The 13,225-nt window shown below is 34.4% G+C and overlaps 1 protein-coding gene across 4 annotated transcripts in view; it reads right to left on the bottom strand.

The window, feature by feature from the left end:
• Positions 1-3,075: 3,075 nt before the first annotated feature.
• The window catches only part of NRK (Nik related kinase), a 141,273-nt gene continuing 131,123 nt past the window's right edge, over positions 3,076-13,225 (bottom strand). The window contains exons 27-29 of one of the 4 annotated variants that reach the window (XM_027053375.2): positions 12,907-13,066; positions 9,111-9,250; positions 3,076-7,408 (exon numbers count right to left, since the gene is read on the bottom strand). In XM_027053375.2, the coding sequence (XP_026909176.1) occupies positions 7,313-7,408; positions 9,111-9,250; positions 12,907-13,066 (396 nt within the window). In that variant the 3' untranslated portion in view covers positions 3,076-7,312. The remainder of the gene's footprint in view (positions 7,409-9,110; positions 9,251-12,906; positions 13,067-13,225) is intronic. The other 3 variants (XM_053201497.1, XM_027053373.2, XM_027053374.2) reach the window with 3 other exon arrangements.

The following is a 13,225-nucleotide window of genomic DNA, read 5'->3' as shown; positions in this document are numbered from 1 at the left end:
TTTCTCCCCTCAGAGAGTCCCCCTTAAAATCTTGCAGTATTGGTTTTGTGCTCCTGAACTCCTTTAATTTTTGTTTGGGAAACTTTTTATCTCTCCTTCTATTTTGAATGACAGCCTTGCTGGATTAAGAATTCTTGGTTGCATATTTTTCTTATTTAGCACATTGAATATATCCTGCCAGTCCTTTCTGGCATTCCAAGTTTCTGTGGATAGGTCTGCTTTGAACCTGATCTATCTTCCCTTGTGTGTTGAGGACTTTTTTTCCCTTGCTGCTTTCATGATTCTTTCCTTGCCTGAGTATTCTGTGAATTTGACTATGATATGCCTTGTTGATGGTTGGTTTTTGTTGAATCTAATGGGAGTTCTCTGTGCTTCCTGGATTTTGATGTTTGTGTCTTTCTCCAGTTTAGGAAAGTTTTCTGCTATGATTTGTCACATAAACCTTCTACCCTTATTCGTCTCTCTTCAACTTCTGGGACCCCTATAATTCGGATGTTATTCCTTTTTAATGAGTCACTGAGTTCTCTCATTCTTATTTTGAGCTCTTTTGCCTTAGTCTCCCTCTTTTATTCTGCTTCATTATTCTCCATGTTTGTCTTCTATATCGCTGATTCACTGCTCTGCTTCATCCATCCTTGCTGCTGTGGCAACCATTCAAGATTGTAGCTCAGTTAAAACATTTCTATTTCATCTTGACTTGTTTTTACTTCTTTTATCTCAGCAGAAAGGGATTGTAATCTATTTTCAACCCCAGCTAGTATTCTTATTATCGTGATTCTAAATTCTTGTTCAGACACCTTGCTTGTATCTGTGTTGATTAAGTCCCTGGATGTCATTTGTTCCTGTTCTTTCTTTTGGGGTGAATTCCTTCATTTTGTCATTTTGAAGGAAGAAAATGAATTAATAAAGTTAAAAAAATGAAAATTAAGCAATTAAAACAACACAAAAAAATTTAAAAAAGCATGCTAGATCCTAGGTGTTTTTTGGTCGGGTTGTTGAAAGAAACTTGATAGATTAGAGAAAAAAGGGAAAGAAAAAAAAAGGATAAAAAAGGAAAACATTTAAAAAGTTGAAAAAATGAATACAATAAAATAGAATAAAATGAAATGATGGAAGTAAAATAGAATATAAAAATGTACAAAAAAGTAAAAAATATAGTAGAAAAAATTAAAGAAAATCTTTTTAATACAAATGGAAAATAAAAATAGTTTCTCTTTCTGTTTTCAAGAATAAGGAAAGAAAGAAAAAAAATGAATAGATGGGCCAGCAAACAGAATCAAATATCATTGAAATTACATCCGGTTTCCCCTAGAATTCAAAGTATGAAGCACTTTACAGTCTATAAACTAAGCAGGAGGGGAGATTTGTGGTGCTCCTTAAAAGTGCAGTTGGCCTAGTTGGGCAGGGCTTAGTGTAACAGCTCTGTTCTCCACTAGGTGGCACTGCTTAGCTTACTGAAGTGGATTGTTGTGGTGCATGTAGGCGTGAATGTGCATGTGCGGAAGGGGTAAAAATGGTGTCACCCAGCTACCTAGTCTGTAGTATCAGAACTCTGTGCTCTCTCCCACTAGCATTCAAACACCCTTCTTTTGTCTCTGGTTCCCAAACTCCCCACTTCTGCACCATCCATGACCAAGTCTTTAGGCTGCCAGGCAGCACCTCCCTCCTGAGATTCATCTCAGATGTGGCTTGTTTCCCAACCCCTCACTTCTGAGGGACTGTCTTTGACCCATTCTGACCTTCTGGGGGAGGATCTCGCTGTGCAATGGCCAAGTTCCATCCAGCCTTAAGGAATGTTTGCAAGACCATGAGGCTGCTGGTATCCAGAGACTGTAGCTGGGCACCAGCCCAACCCAGAAAAATTCATTTGACCGTGTAGCAGCAGCATTTCAAGGATTAGGGCAAATCACAACACACATCTGGTACCAGGCTTCACCCTTATCATCTTCACTCCAACACCAGTGCATTTTGCCATTCTCCCGTGTCCACTGGGACCTTTGCACTCCTCCCCCCACAAAGGAGACACTCCCACAAACTCTGGCACAGGAAAGAAAGTGGGAAAAGCTGACTCAAACCACTGAAACTTATGGGAAATCTAGTCCACAGTCAGAAAAGTAGAGGACTGGCCAATACCAACAGATTCTGTCCAGTGATGAGCCCAGGCTCGATGGACCTCATGTATTGCTTTTAAAGGTAATGCAGGAGGTGGGGTATGGGTGAAATAGATAAAAGGGGATTAAGAGTATACGCACTGTGATGAACACTGAGTAATGTATAGAATTGTTGAATCACTATATTGTACACCTGAAACTAATTTAACAGTGTATCTTAATTATACTACAATAAAAAACAAAAAATCAAAAAAATCCAAAAAAATAAAGGTAAACAAAACTTGAGGAGACACTGCAAATTTTAATTTTATCTTGACTTATTCTTTGTTTCATTTTAGGTTTATAGGGTAAAATCATTTGAAATTACCCCAAATAGGTCATTACTCTTTGGTCATCTGAATATAGATGGCACTTTGGTGAAACAAATGGATTTGTGAATTTTAATTTTAAACTTTTGCAAATAAAATAGCACTAAGAAAATCAAGGCAAAAAAGGTCAATTTCTCCTTTTCAATTCATGTTTTTATGAATCTTTGTTGTATGCTAAGCACCAAACGAGTCACTTTGACATAAAGGGTGGCAAAGCTATTAGAAAAAATTAATCCCCAACCTGATTTTGCATTCATCTACACAGTATGGTGTGGACTAGCTTCTAAAAATATAAATCCATATAGAATAAGTTTTACTCCCTCAGGAACTACTTTTTTAAATTAGTTGAAATGGTTGTGAACAACATAAGACATGGCATGTGACACTGTTTTCTTATTTTTAATGTTTATTTTTTGAGAGAGAGAGAGAGAGAGAATGAGTGGGGGAGGGGCAGTGAGAGAGGGAGACAGAATCTGAAGCAGACTCCAGGCTCTGGGCTGTCAGCACAGAGCCTGGCATGAGGCTCGAACTCACAAACTGTGAGATCATCACCTCAGCTGAAGTCAGAAGTTTAACCCACTGAGCCACCCAGGCACCATGACAATGTTTTCTAATACATGTTTGGCCTTTAATTCATTAGCTACCTTCTATTTAATTTTTGGAATTAAACAGTGGCTATACACAATGACTTTATTATCTTCAAAAACTTGAATTCCTTGAGGGCCAAAGGCCCTGTAAATAAAAAGGTGCTATTATATTGGAAGTCATAGTGTTGGAAAAGATTCAGTTAATAGAAGTGTGGTATTGGAGTATGTAAACCCACTGCTTTTTTCAAGAATGATAACGTTACTAATAGCAACTTCTACTCATGACCTACCCTGTTCCTATGCTTTGGTAAAGGGTTCCTAGGATAATGCCCTCTTTCAGCCTTGGGTCATCACCCTGCCCATTCCAATTCCAATCTGTGATGGTATTTTTTATTCCATGGCTCTGTGCCCCTTAAAATAGTTGAAGTCTGTGGGCTCTAAATATCAAGTTGAATGAGTCAATTTGATCATAGAAGCACTGAGAATTTAGACTGTAAAAGCCTGTATGAGCTCGTCATGTCTAGGTAACCCAACTAATGAACACCTTGCCACACTTGACAAATTAGAACCACACTCAGCCGGCCCTAATGGGAAAGCTTGATAAACTTCTCTCCATAATGTCCCAAGACAATAGGATATTCATGGGGCCAGGTCTCTGATGGTTCTGTGACCTGCTTGAGAGAAGTGCTATTCCTCTTCTGTTCCTAACTGAAGGACTCATCTTCCTTGACAACCTGCTGTAATTACTCCATCTTCCATTTTTGACCATCAGCCTGCACTAAACCCTTTCTTGAATGCTAAGAAATTATAAATATTTTATTCCTTTCTATGGATAAGGTTTCTCCTCTTCTCCACTGGATTTCAGGACACTGGGGTGGGATGGGAATGGGATCAACATTAAAACTTCCTTGGGTTTTACCCATGCCATGTGATACTGTGTGTCTGTGTAAATTCCCACATATTTTGAGGAAAATTAATTGGTTTCTAATTCCATCCACCAGTATACCCAGAAAAATTTTAGCCATATCATTATAAATTTCCTTGCCCAGAATTCCTAATGGAACAACAAGTAGAACCTCTGACAACTTCCAATCAGTGCCTTATTACATAATTTAAAGAAATGAATAGTCCCTGAATGAATCCTAATTCTGAGGCATTAGACAAGCATATTTCAAATAATGATATAATTCAATAATTTTTAAAATGTTTATTTTTAGAGGTTGAACATGGTTCATTGCAGACTTTCTGATGAAACAATTAGCAGTCTCAAAGATTATTTCAATAATTTTTTAAGTTAAAGCACATATCGAATACAAATTGATTTAAATAGGCACATTTAAAAAAATAATTGAAGAGTATTTAAAAGATCCCATTGAGTGCATGTGGCATTATTCCTGGTTTTATGAATACTGTTTCAATTAAATGAGGCTGGCAGAAAACACAGTGATTATTTTATCTAGAAATTGGTAGCACTGAAAATATTAAAATTATGCATTCTAATGGTTTGCATGTGTGTATGTATATGTGTATGCATGTACGTGTGTGATTTCTGCTTTGCCTATTTTACTATCTAAACGATTATCCTTTCCTACTATTTCCTCTGAGCTCTTCCCTTACTTCAACAGACCTAATCACTCACAGCTTTTCTTGTTAGCCCTCTTCATACATCATTTTTTAGTTTTCAAATATTTCCAACAATGCCTTTTATTTTGGACAAGAGCTTTGGTGAAAAAAACTAAAGTACACTAAAATAAAACTGTATTTTGTCCCAATGCTACTCTCAACCTGCTAGAACTTTCATGCTTTCTATCACAGGGCTAGGAGAATTGGCTAGCCAGGATTACCCCACCATTGCTTCTGCAATGAGCTGGGACTGCCAAGTGCTGATCTACAAGGTGAGGTATAGATATAATTTCTTCCATTACTGTGCACGGACTATGAAATTTAATTGCCCCTTCACTTTCTTGTTTCAACTGGCAAAGGGTATACAAATTCCAGATGGAATGACATCAAAATTTGAGATATTCATTACTTATACACCACTTTAAATATTTTCAATCCTTTCTATTTGGCTATCCAACATTTCAATCTCCCTTTGTGATGTGTGCCAGCTTCCTTTCTTTGTTAACACCTTATCCTTTAAAGTTCAGCTACACGTCTGCAATTTTTCTTGTTTGTTTACTTTGGTACATCTCTGTAGATTCAGTTCACCATGGTCTATGTTTTACTAGAATAACAGCCACAGAGCACAATGGGAGTTGATTTCCTAAACTAGTTTACTGTCTTACTGCCTTAAAAATATGATTTTAAGATGAAACTTATTTCTCTAATCTTAACTTTGAGTAAATATTATGAAGAAAAATGAATTTTTAAAAGACTTGATTCTACACACTACTTAAATGAAAGAATTTTCTGAAATGCAAACATAGCAAGCTCCATTTGCTCAGCAATGAGGTACTTGCACAAAGTTCCCCCATGGCCTTTTTGGTGTACAAATTTATAGTAATGAAGACTGCTTCTAAGGAAATAATTTGACATAAATGTTTCCTCTTTAAACTACTGCATTTAAAAAGTCATTCGAGTTGTAAACACTCAAGGATAAGCCAGTTTTAGGATCACATTATTGTGTCACAGTAACAGAGATGTGAACCACATTTATTTCTGTAATTCATGGATTCAGGTTCTCCTAAATTCTCATTTTGAGCTACTACACTCTTGATGTAAGTTAGGAAAATCCAAATCATCATTCTTGTCACCAAGGCACCAAGAAATAATGTGCTATCACGAAATCACACATAGCCAGCTGATTTTGTATTTTGGTTAACCAGGTAGTTTGAAAACTATTATCCCACTAGCACTGTCTTCATACTCTTGAAGCAGAACTAGAGGAATTATACTGAGGTATACTTTGTGGTAGTTCTGTTGCTTATTCTTGCCCCAGAACTAACCATGGTATTGAGGATGGATATGCAGAAATTATGGTTTTCACCAGGTAGCAGTTACCATAGGTGACCAAACACCACCTACCTATGGCGTCTATAACATCTTGGGTGATGGACTAACATGATTTTCACTACTCTAAATTTGATGAAAGTTGCATTTTTTTTCAAAATGTTTTTTTCTTTTTCTTTTCTTTTTTTTACCTAAACATTAAGTCCCTACATGTGGACTTATCACTTTTAGATTAATTTCTTATTTTACAGAAATAGAAATGGGAAAAAAAAAAGTATTAGCAGCCAAAGTTTTTTTGTTGTTGCATTTTGTTCTTTTTGTTTAATAACTGAGGGGAACTTCTTATGTAGTTCAATCTAGGATTGGGAAAATAGTCCATGTTGTCTGATGGTCCCACTTTTGGCCAGATAAGAATTTTTATAAATCAACCAATCTGTCTTTGGGGGTTAGAATTTGACGCCTATTTTAAAGTATTAAAAAAAAAACTCAACTCATTCTACAGTACATGTGTATAGGAGTTTAGTCCTGTATTCAGGCTTGCAAGTGTATTATTTGGTGGTTTAAAAAAACAAACAAACAAACAAACAAACAAACAGCTATTGCACATCTTCAGGGGTTCTGAGGAACATCAAGCATCTAAGACTTTCTTCCTTCTTATCAGGAGAAAACCAGCTGAACATGGTATGAAAAAAACACAACTGGTCTCTGACTGGGGGCTTAACTGTCAAGGAACAGCAAGGAAATGGGTGGCTTTTTCCCCTTTATCACTGTAGTTTTCTCTAGGCATGCAGGTTGTTCAGCCTTAGTCTTGTTTGTAGCATAGTTCTTATTATTTTCATTTAATAATCTAACTTTTGGTTCTTTATATGACTTTGCAAGTTTGCATATAGTTTGTTGCTATTTTTATTTCTTTCTGAAAAACCTCACTCAGGGCCAATTATTTTGAAAGCTACTTGGAATCTAACTCATTACAGGTTTCTTTACTCCATGTAGTAATATCTGAATATAGATACTGTCCAAACTGTACTAAGAGTAATATTTGAGTTCACAGTAACAAAAGTTACAAAGTTTGTGCAAAAGACATTGTACACCATTGGAGTACACAGAGCTTGCTATAGTTAATTTTATATATAAAGCTGCATTTCTCATTAGAACTATTTTGTGCTACATTAAAAGTAAAGTATCTGATTTAATTTTTCCCTAACAATAAAACTGAATGCTCATTTAATCTCAGAAAGATGCAGATTTCATATTTATGATGTTTGTAAATGTTGTAATAAATCACTGGAACCTTTTAAACATCATAAATTCTTTGGAGCTCTTCAAGTTTTCCAAGGGTCATGAAATAAACCCGGCTGTGGCGATTGCGCAGTGTAGAGGTAAAAAATAGCTTTAGAAAGAGAGAAAGAGACACCATCAGTAAATATTTTATACATTGTTATCTGATATTTTACAGATACAACTATAATTTCATTTGTTCTTCATCAACCAATTAAAATTATTAATCCATACATTTTTTTTCAGAACAGGATTTCCTGAAAGAACAAGACTTTAAATTGGTACAGAGTCTAAATTGTATATTTAAAAATAATCTTTTACCGTATTCTATATAACTGTACTTCGTATAGTTAAATAAAATTAGGTTTTTGTTGAGGCATTTATCTGCTGATATTATTGATTTGTTTTGGTTAAGGATTCCCCTTTGCTTTAAAAAAAATCTTTTACTCAAGTTGGCTTTACTTTTTCTTTTAATACAAGGAAATGTATTAAACGATGTTGTTTGGCATTGTTAACGGTGTTTAAATGGCTACTGAAACTTTCTTATTTTGTGGGATTTTCCATTTCAGTGGAATGGACATGACATCAATACATTGATAGTATGAGTTAAATTAATCAGCCTAGAGAGGAACATGTCTTATGAATATGGTCTGTGCCATACAGAAAATTAAAACAGAACATGAATATAAATAGCAAATGGAGGCCTCCTTGTTAGGACTAAGGCTTTATACATCCACAATGAATATACTTAGAAGAGTTTTGATATTGATGATGGTGATGATGATGGTGATGATGATGATGATGATAACACTAGCTACCCTTGACTTAACACTTTTTATATACAGGCAGTATATGATATGCTTACTATATGCACATTAACACTAATTGTCAAAATTATTACCAAAGCAGTTTTTGATATTTCCATTTGGGAGATGAAGGAACTAAGGGTCAGGAAGATAAATCAAACTTCCAGGTTCTTATACCTAGTTATGTGGCCGAGCCGGTACTGCATGCTAAGACCATCTGACCTCAAACACTGATTCTTCCCATGTATGTCCCGTCATATTGCAAACCAGTATTTTTCTTTGATGCACAATGCTTTACCCTGGTTGTTCTAATATTAATTTGAATCCTCTGCAATGTATTCCAAAGGTGGATGTTTCATAATTTTATTAGGATTATTTTTTCATGCTATTATTTCTCATAATATGTAGAGACTGTAATGATTTTATACAATGCATTTTTTCCATTTAAAGTATCTGAATTGGTTGTTAAAAATGATCACACTACACAAAAATTGACAAATCTTAACTTTAGTTTTCTTACCTTTAAAATGGAAATAATACCCACTTGTGAAGATTAAAGTAATGTTGTGAGTATTTAGCACAAACTCTACCACATATTAGGTGTTTGGGAAACATAAATACTTTTTTCTTCTATTATTGAATTATGTTGAAAACTATAAAAGACAGATTTACTCAATCATTCTGTTTCAAATTATCATTAATACAAATATGAACAGAACTGTGCATCAAAGGCAATAATGGATTTTGCATCACACAAAATAATGGTTAAGTTTTTCTTAGGACATAATTAGGATTTTTTACTTTTTTAGAAAAAAAATTTTCAAATCAAATTATCATCATTTACCAAATTGATATTACTACTGCAAAATGAAAAACTGTTTTCATCAATAGTTTGCCAACTTGGGAATTATGTCATAAATATATTTATGGACAGAAGGCATTGGATTTCCTTGTTTAATTTTCATTGTGTGCTTTATTTTTGCTGTAACTAGGGGATATAAACAATACCTTGTCACCTCGGGTACACAGAAATCTCAGCTTCTTAATTGACCTGCGCTTCAGTTCACTTTCCAGAACCCTTGATTGCAAAGAGCGGACTTCAATGGCCTTTTGGCCCCATCCTGTGGTTCGCTGTGTACACTCAAAAGCTGCAATAAAAATTTAAAAAACAGAAAAGCAGTCAACATTTGATTATTAAGAAGCTCATTATTATAGTTCAGGTAAAAATATTCTTTTTTCCCTCCTTCTGCAGTTAGTCATCTGCCCATTATGCTGCTCAGCAGTGGTATTCATGCAAGCTATCTACTGTTACAATTGTGATCAATGTTGAGTAATTAGATCTCAATTAACTTTTGTATTCATATACCCTAATACCACAGAAAAAGCTAAGTGTTAATTCTATCCTGTTTGTAAAAAGTCAAATCAACTGACAGCCATTTTTTTTAATCTTACAGTCTAGTTGAGGTATAGCTTTCCATAAGGGTTTGTATTTATGCTCAAGTGACATACATAAAAACCTGATTAACTTCAAAATTAAAACTGTTAAAAAATGACTTGCTCAGATAATGACTTTAGCAACTCTAATGGAAGTCAATGAATCACCACATTATAAACAGAACTACACCTAATTTGATACTGTTTAGGCTCAATCTTATTCAGGAAATTTTATTAAGATTTTAACTTTTGGACTCTGTGTCACTTGGTGACAGTAAAGATTATGACAATTGTATGTTGACAGATAATGACTACACTTATCGTGGTGAGCATTGAGTAATGTATAGAATTGTAAAATCACTATGTTGTACACCTGAAACTAATATAACATTGTACGTTAACTGAATTTCAATTAAAAAATTATGAAAATTGTTTAAAGCAGAAAAACCTAATTATGTAACTAGCTATATAGTCATCTGGTGCTGTAAGGTATTTTCTGACACAGGGAGCAGTATTATTGTTAAATGTTTAATATTTACTTTGATTTTATGTACTTTATAGGAAAGCAAATATCCATAAATAAATCCAATCCTGCACTTAAAATAATATCAAAATTTTATGTCAAGCTGAAATAGTCTAGAGAACACCAAAATAAGGCACCTCCATTCCTATATTAACATGACTAAAATCAGAATTCAGTTCATTAGACTTCCCATTTTCTTATTTTTAAAATATTTTTTTTAGACAGAGAGAGTACAAGTTCAGAGGAGAGGGGCAGAGGGAGAGAGAGAGAGAAAGAATCTTAAGTAGCTCCATGCTTAGCACTGAGCCTGACATGGGACTCAATTCCACAACTCTGGGATCATGAGCTGAGCTGAAATAAGAGTCAGATGTTCAACTGACTGAGCCTCCTAGGCACCCCTCCATTTTATTCTATTATAAGCACAATAAACTCTGAGTTGTTATAATATAGTCTTAAAATTTTTATCATTGTCAAAAGTCCTAGAATACCTTTAAGCCAAAATTTACCTGGCCTATATATGTAAAAATTAAATATGCATAAAAGGACACATGAAAAAATTATTAAACTTGATTAAAGTGACTTTCTATAGGCACAGTGTGAGGCATTTAGAATTCCTCAACTAAAACCTACTAAGCATTTATTATCTCTTGCCTCCTTTCCATTATAATTCAAAGTATTTTTGTGTATGAAGTTGACTACAAAATTGTAATTAAGTTATAATTGCACTTTTTTGTGCAATTATATTTTATAGTTGTATTTTTATTCAGACAAATGGCTCTCCTGGAAGAAGACTTAAGTCTAGTTTCAGACTAGAATTAAAATCACTCCAGATACAAAGTAAGTGAGGGGAATCCATGACCTGATTGATGGAAACAAGTAATAGATGTAGTCTATCCAGATTTGAATTTTTTCACCTATATGAATACTTTATTAAAATTGTTATTTTTGTCAACAACCACACAGAGCAAACAATTCTAAATTTAACACACAGGGTACTTGCTGAGTCCAAGCACACAGTTCATATGGAATTATACAATTTTCACCTTAATTCTGAAAAACATTAATTTGCCATTTAACCTAGCTACTGAGCTAGCTTGCTTATGAAATGGGATCCAATGATTTGGAGTGGGTATGTTTAGTGATACCTGCTGTGAATGCTAAGCCTCTATTTATTTGTTTGAAAATACAAATCAATGATCTTATTATTGAAAATATTTATTATATCTCAAGGTAATGTAAATTTTAGATTGGGGAAATCTGGATCTAGGTTAGTTTTAAATAACAAAGCAGTTGTTTTTAGACAGAAGGAGAAATTGATTTCCTTAATATCAGTGTTATATTGTAGTCTTTAGTATATTCTCAAAATACCCCTAATACACAAACCAAAATATCACATTCTTATAGTGCCATACTTTATTTTACACGGAGAGATACATTTTTCAAATTCTTGCAACTTAAAATAGCTTTTTGTTTTACATCAGAAGTTGTCCTGCCTAAGGACAAGAGCTTATGAGATGACATTTTAAGACCCTTTGATTCCTATGATTGTCCAGTGGCATAAATATAGGGGTTTGCCCAGTTTCCCATTTCAGCTGAATTTCCTTATTTCAATTTCTGATTAACATATTGATTGCAAATGTACCATTGTAAAGGTTAGAACAAGATTCATTTTTCAGTTTCTTTTGTCCCAGGTCTGTCAATTATAAGCATTTACCTCTGTCACTGAAAATGGTTTTAAACCCTTTGGGAGTTCTTACCTATTTGAAGAAATTGGAAGAGGTTTTCAGGACAATGCTTAACACTGTGTGCAAAAAGAAAGGATTCTGCAAATGCAATGCAAAGTGCCATCATCCCATAATGAAAAAAAGTCCATTAAAAAGCAGTTCTTTCAAACTGGTCCTTAAAGCCACATGGGAATCACACTTAACCATTTCATAAAGATTTCAGAAGCTTCCAACTCTTTAACAGACAAATTACCCTACTCTCTCTCTCTCTCTCTCCCTCCTTCCCTCCCTCCCGTTACTTCTCCTTCCCCCTTCCCCTTTATTTGCTTCATTAATCTCCTCTTCCTTTCAGAATCATTTACCCTCCATCAAATCTTCCTATTCTCCCTAATACTTTCCTGTTCATATGCATTCTGTTTCTTATCTACAATCACCTTTGTAGTCACCAAACCTCAGAAACATACACAAGAGTCTCAAGTTATTCATATTTTGCAGATGAGCAGTCCTGCATTGGTCAAGAAGAAAACAATGTTCTGGCCTGATGAAGATGAAGTCAGTTTTCTTTATGTTGCCACCTGGATAGTACCTAATAGGCATTCCAGCTAGTCATATTTATCTCTTACATAAATGAAGGACGATGAAATCTTAGTAATAACCAACATGTCACATATTTAGTTTGTATTTGATTCTTCACAGGATTATCATTCTCTAAACAGATAACTATTTACTATATGAAATAGAGATATTCTGCTCTTCTTTTATGATTATTTGGCAGTCTCCTAAGATAAAGGTAACCCCCTAACATCAGTGTGAGGGAATGAAGCATTTCCAACATCTGCATAAAATCTGCAACCAAAGGGAATTAAAATAAAATTATGGATTATTGTGGAAAGGAATTCCTTTCTTATTTTAATTTTATGATTATTGCACATGAACAACTAAAGCAGTTGAAATTAGACTCTTTGTAGTAGCCTTGTGAATTCATTAAGCATATGGCAAACACACACAACTTAGTAAGTACGCAGTATCCTAAATTAACCCTATATGCCTTGAGGAAATGTGATATTTCAGAAAACAGAAGTTTCTATAGGATCATATGAAAAAGAAAAAAATTTGTACATACCTACTGAAGATGGTATGTTTTTCCACACCTCAAGAATCTTCTTGAAGAGTTGTTCATTTGCTTCCATAGAAAGGGCTTCAGCATTGAAGGTGAGCATCATGCCAATTCCCAAGGAATCAGGTAAAATGATGATATTCTGTGGTATAATGATTTCCAGGGGCTGGAATTATGTTTCATAAAGATTTATATGTCCAACATTTTATCACTACTACTTTAATTGAAGCAGCTTGACTGAGCAATAAAGATCAAAAAGGGGTTTGAAGTGCAGGGAGGAAAAGAAACTTCTATTTTAATATTAAACACCATGCTCTCTTTGAAA

Source organism: Acinonyx jubatus, chromosome X (assembly GCF_027475565.1).
Source record: "Acinonyx jubatus isolate Ajub_Pintada_27869175 chromosome X, VMU_Ajub_asm_v1.0, whole genome shotgun sequence".
NCBI classification, from domain to species: Eukaryota; Metazoa; Chordata; class Mammalia; order Carnivora; family Felidae; genus Acinonyx; species Acinonyx jubatus.
The sequence above is the reverse complement of the archived record's forward strand: the minus strand, read 5'-3'. Positions and strand labels throughout refer to the sequence as shown.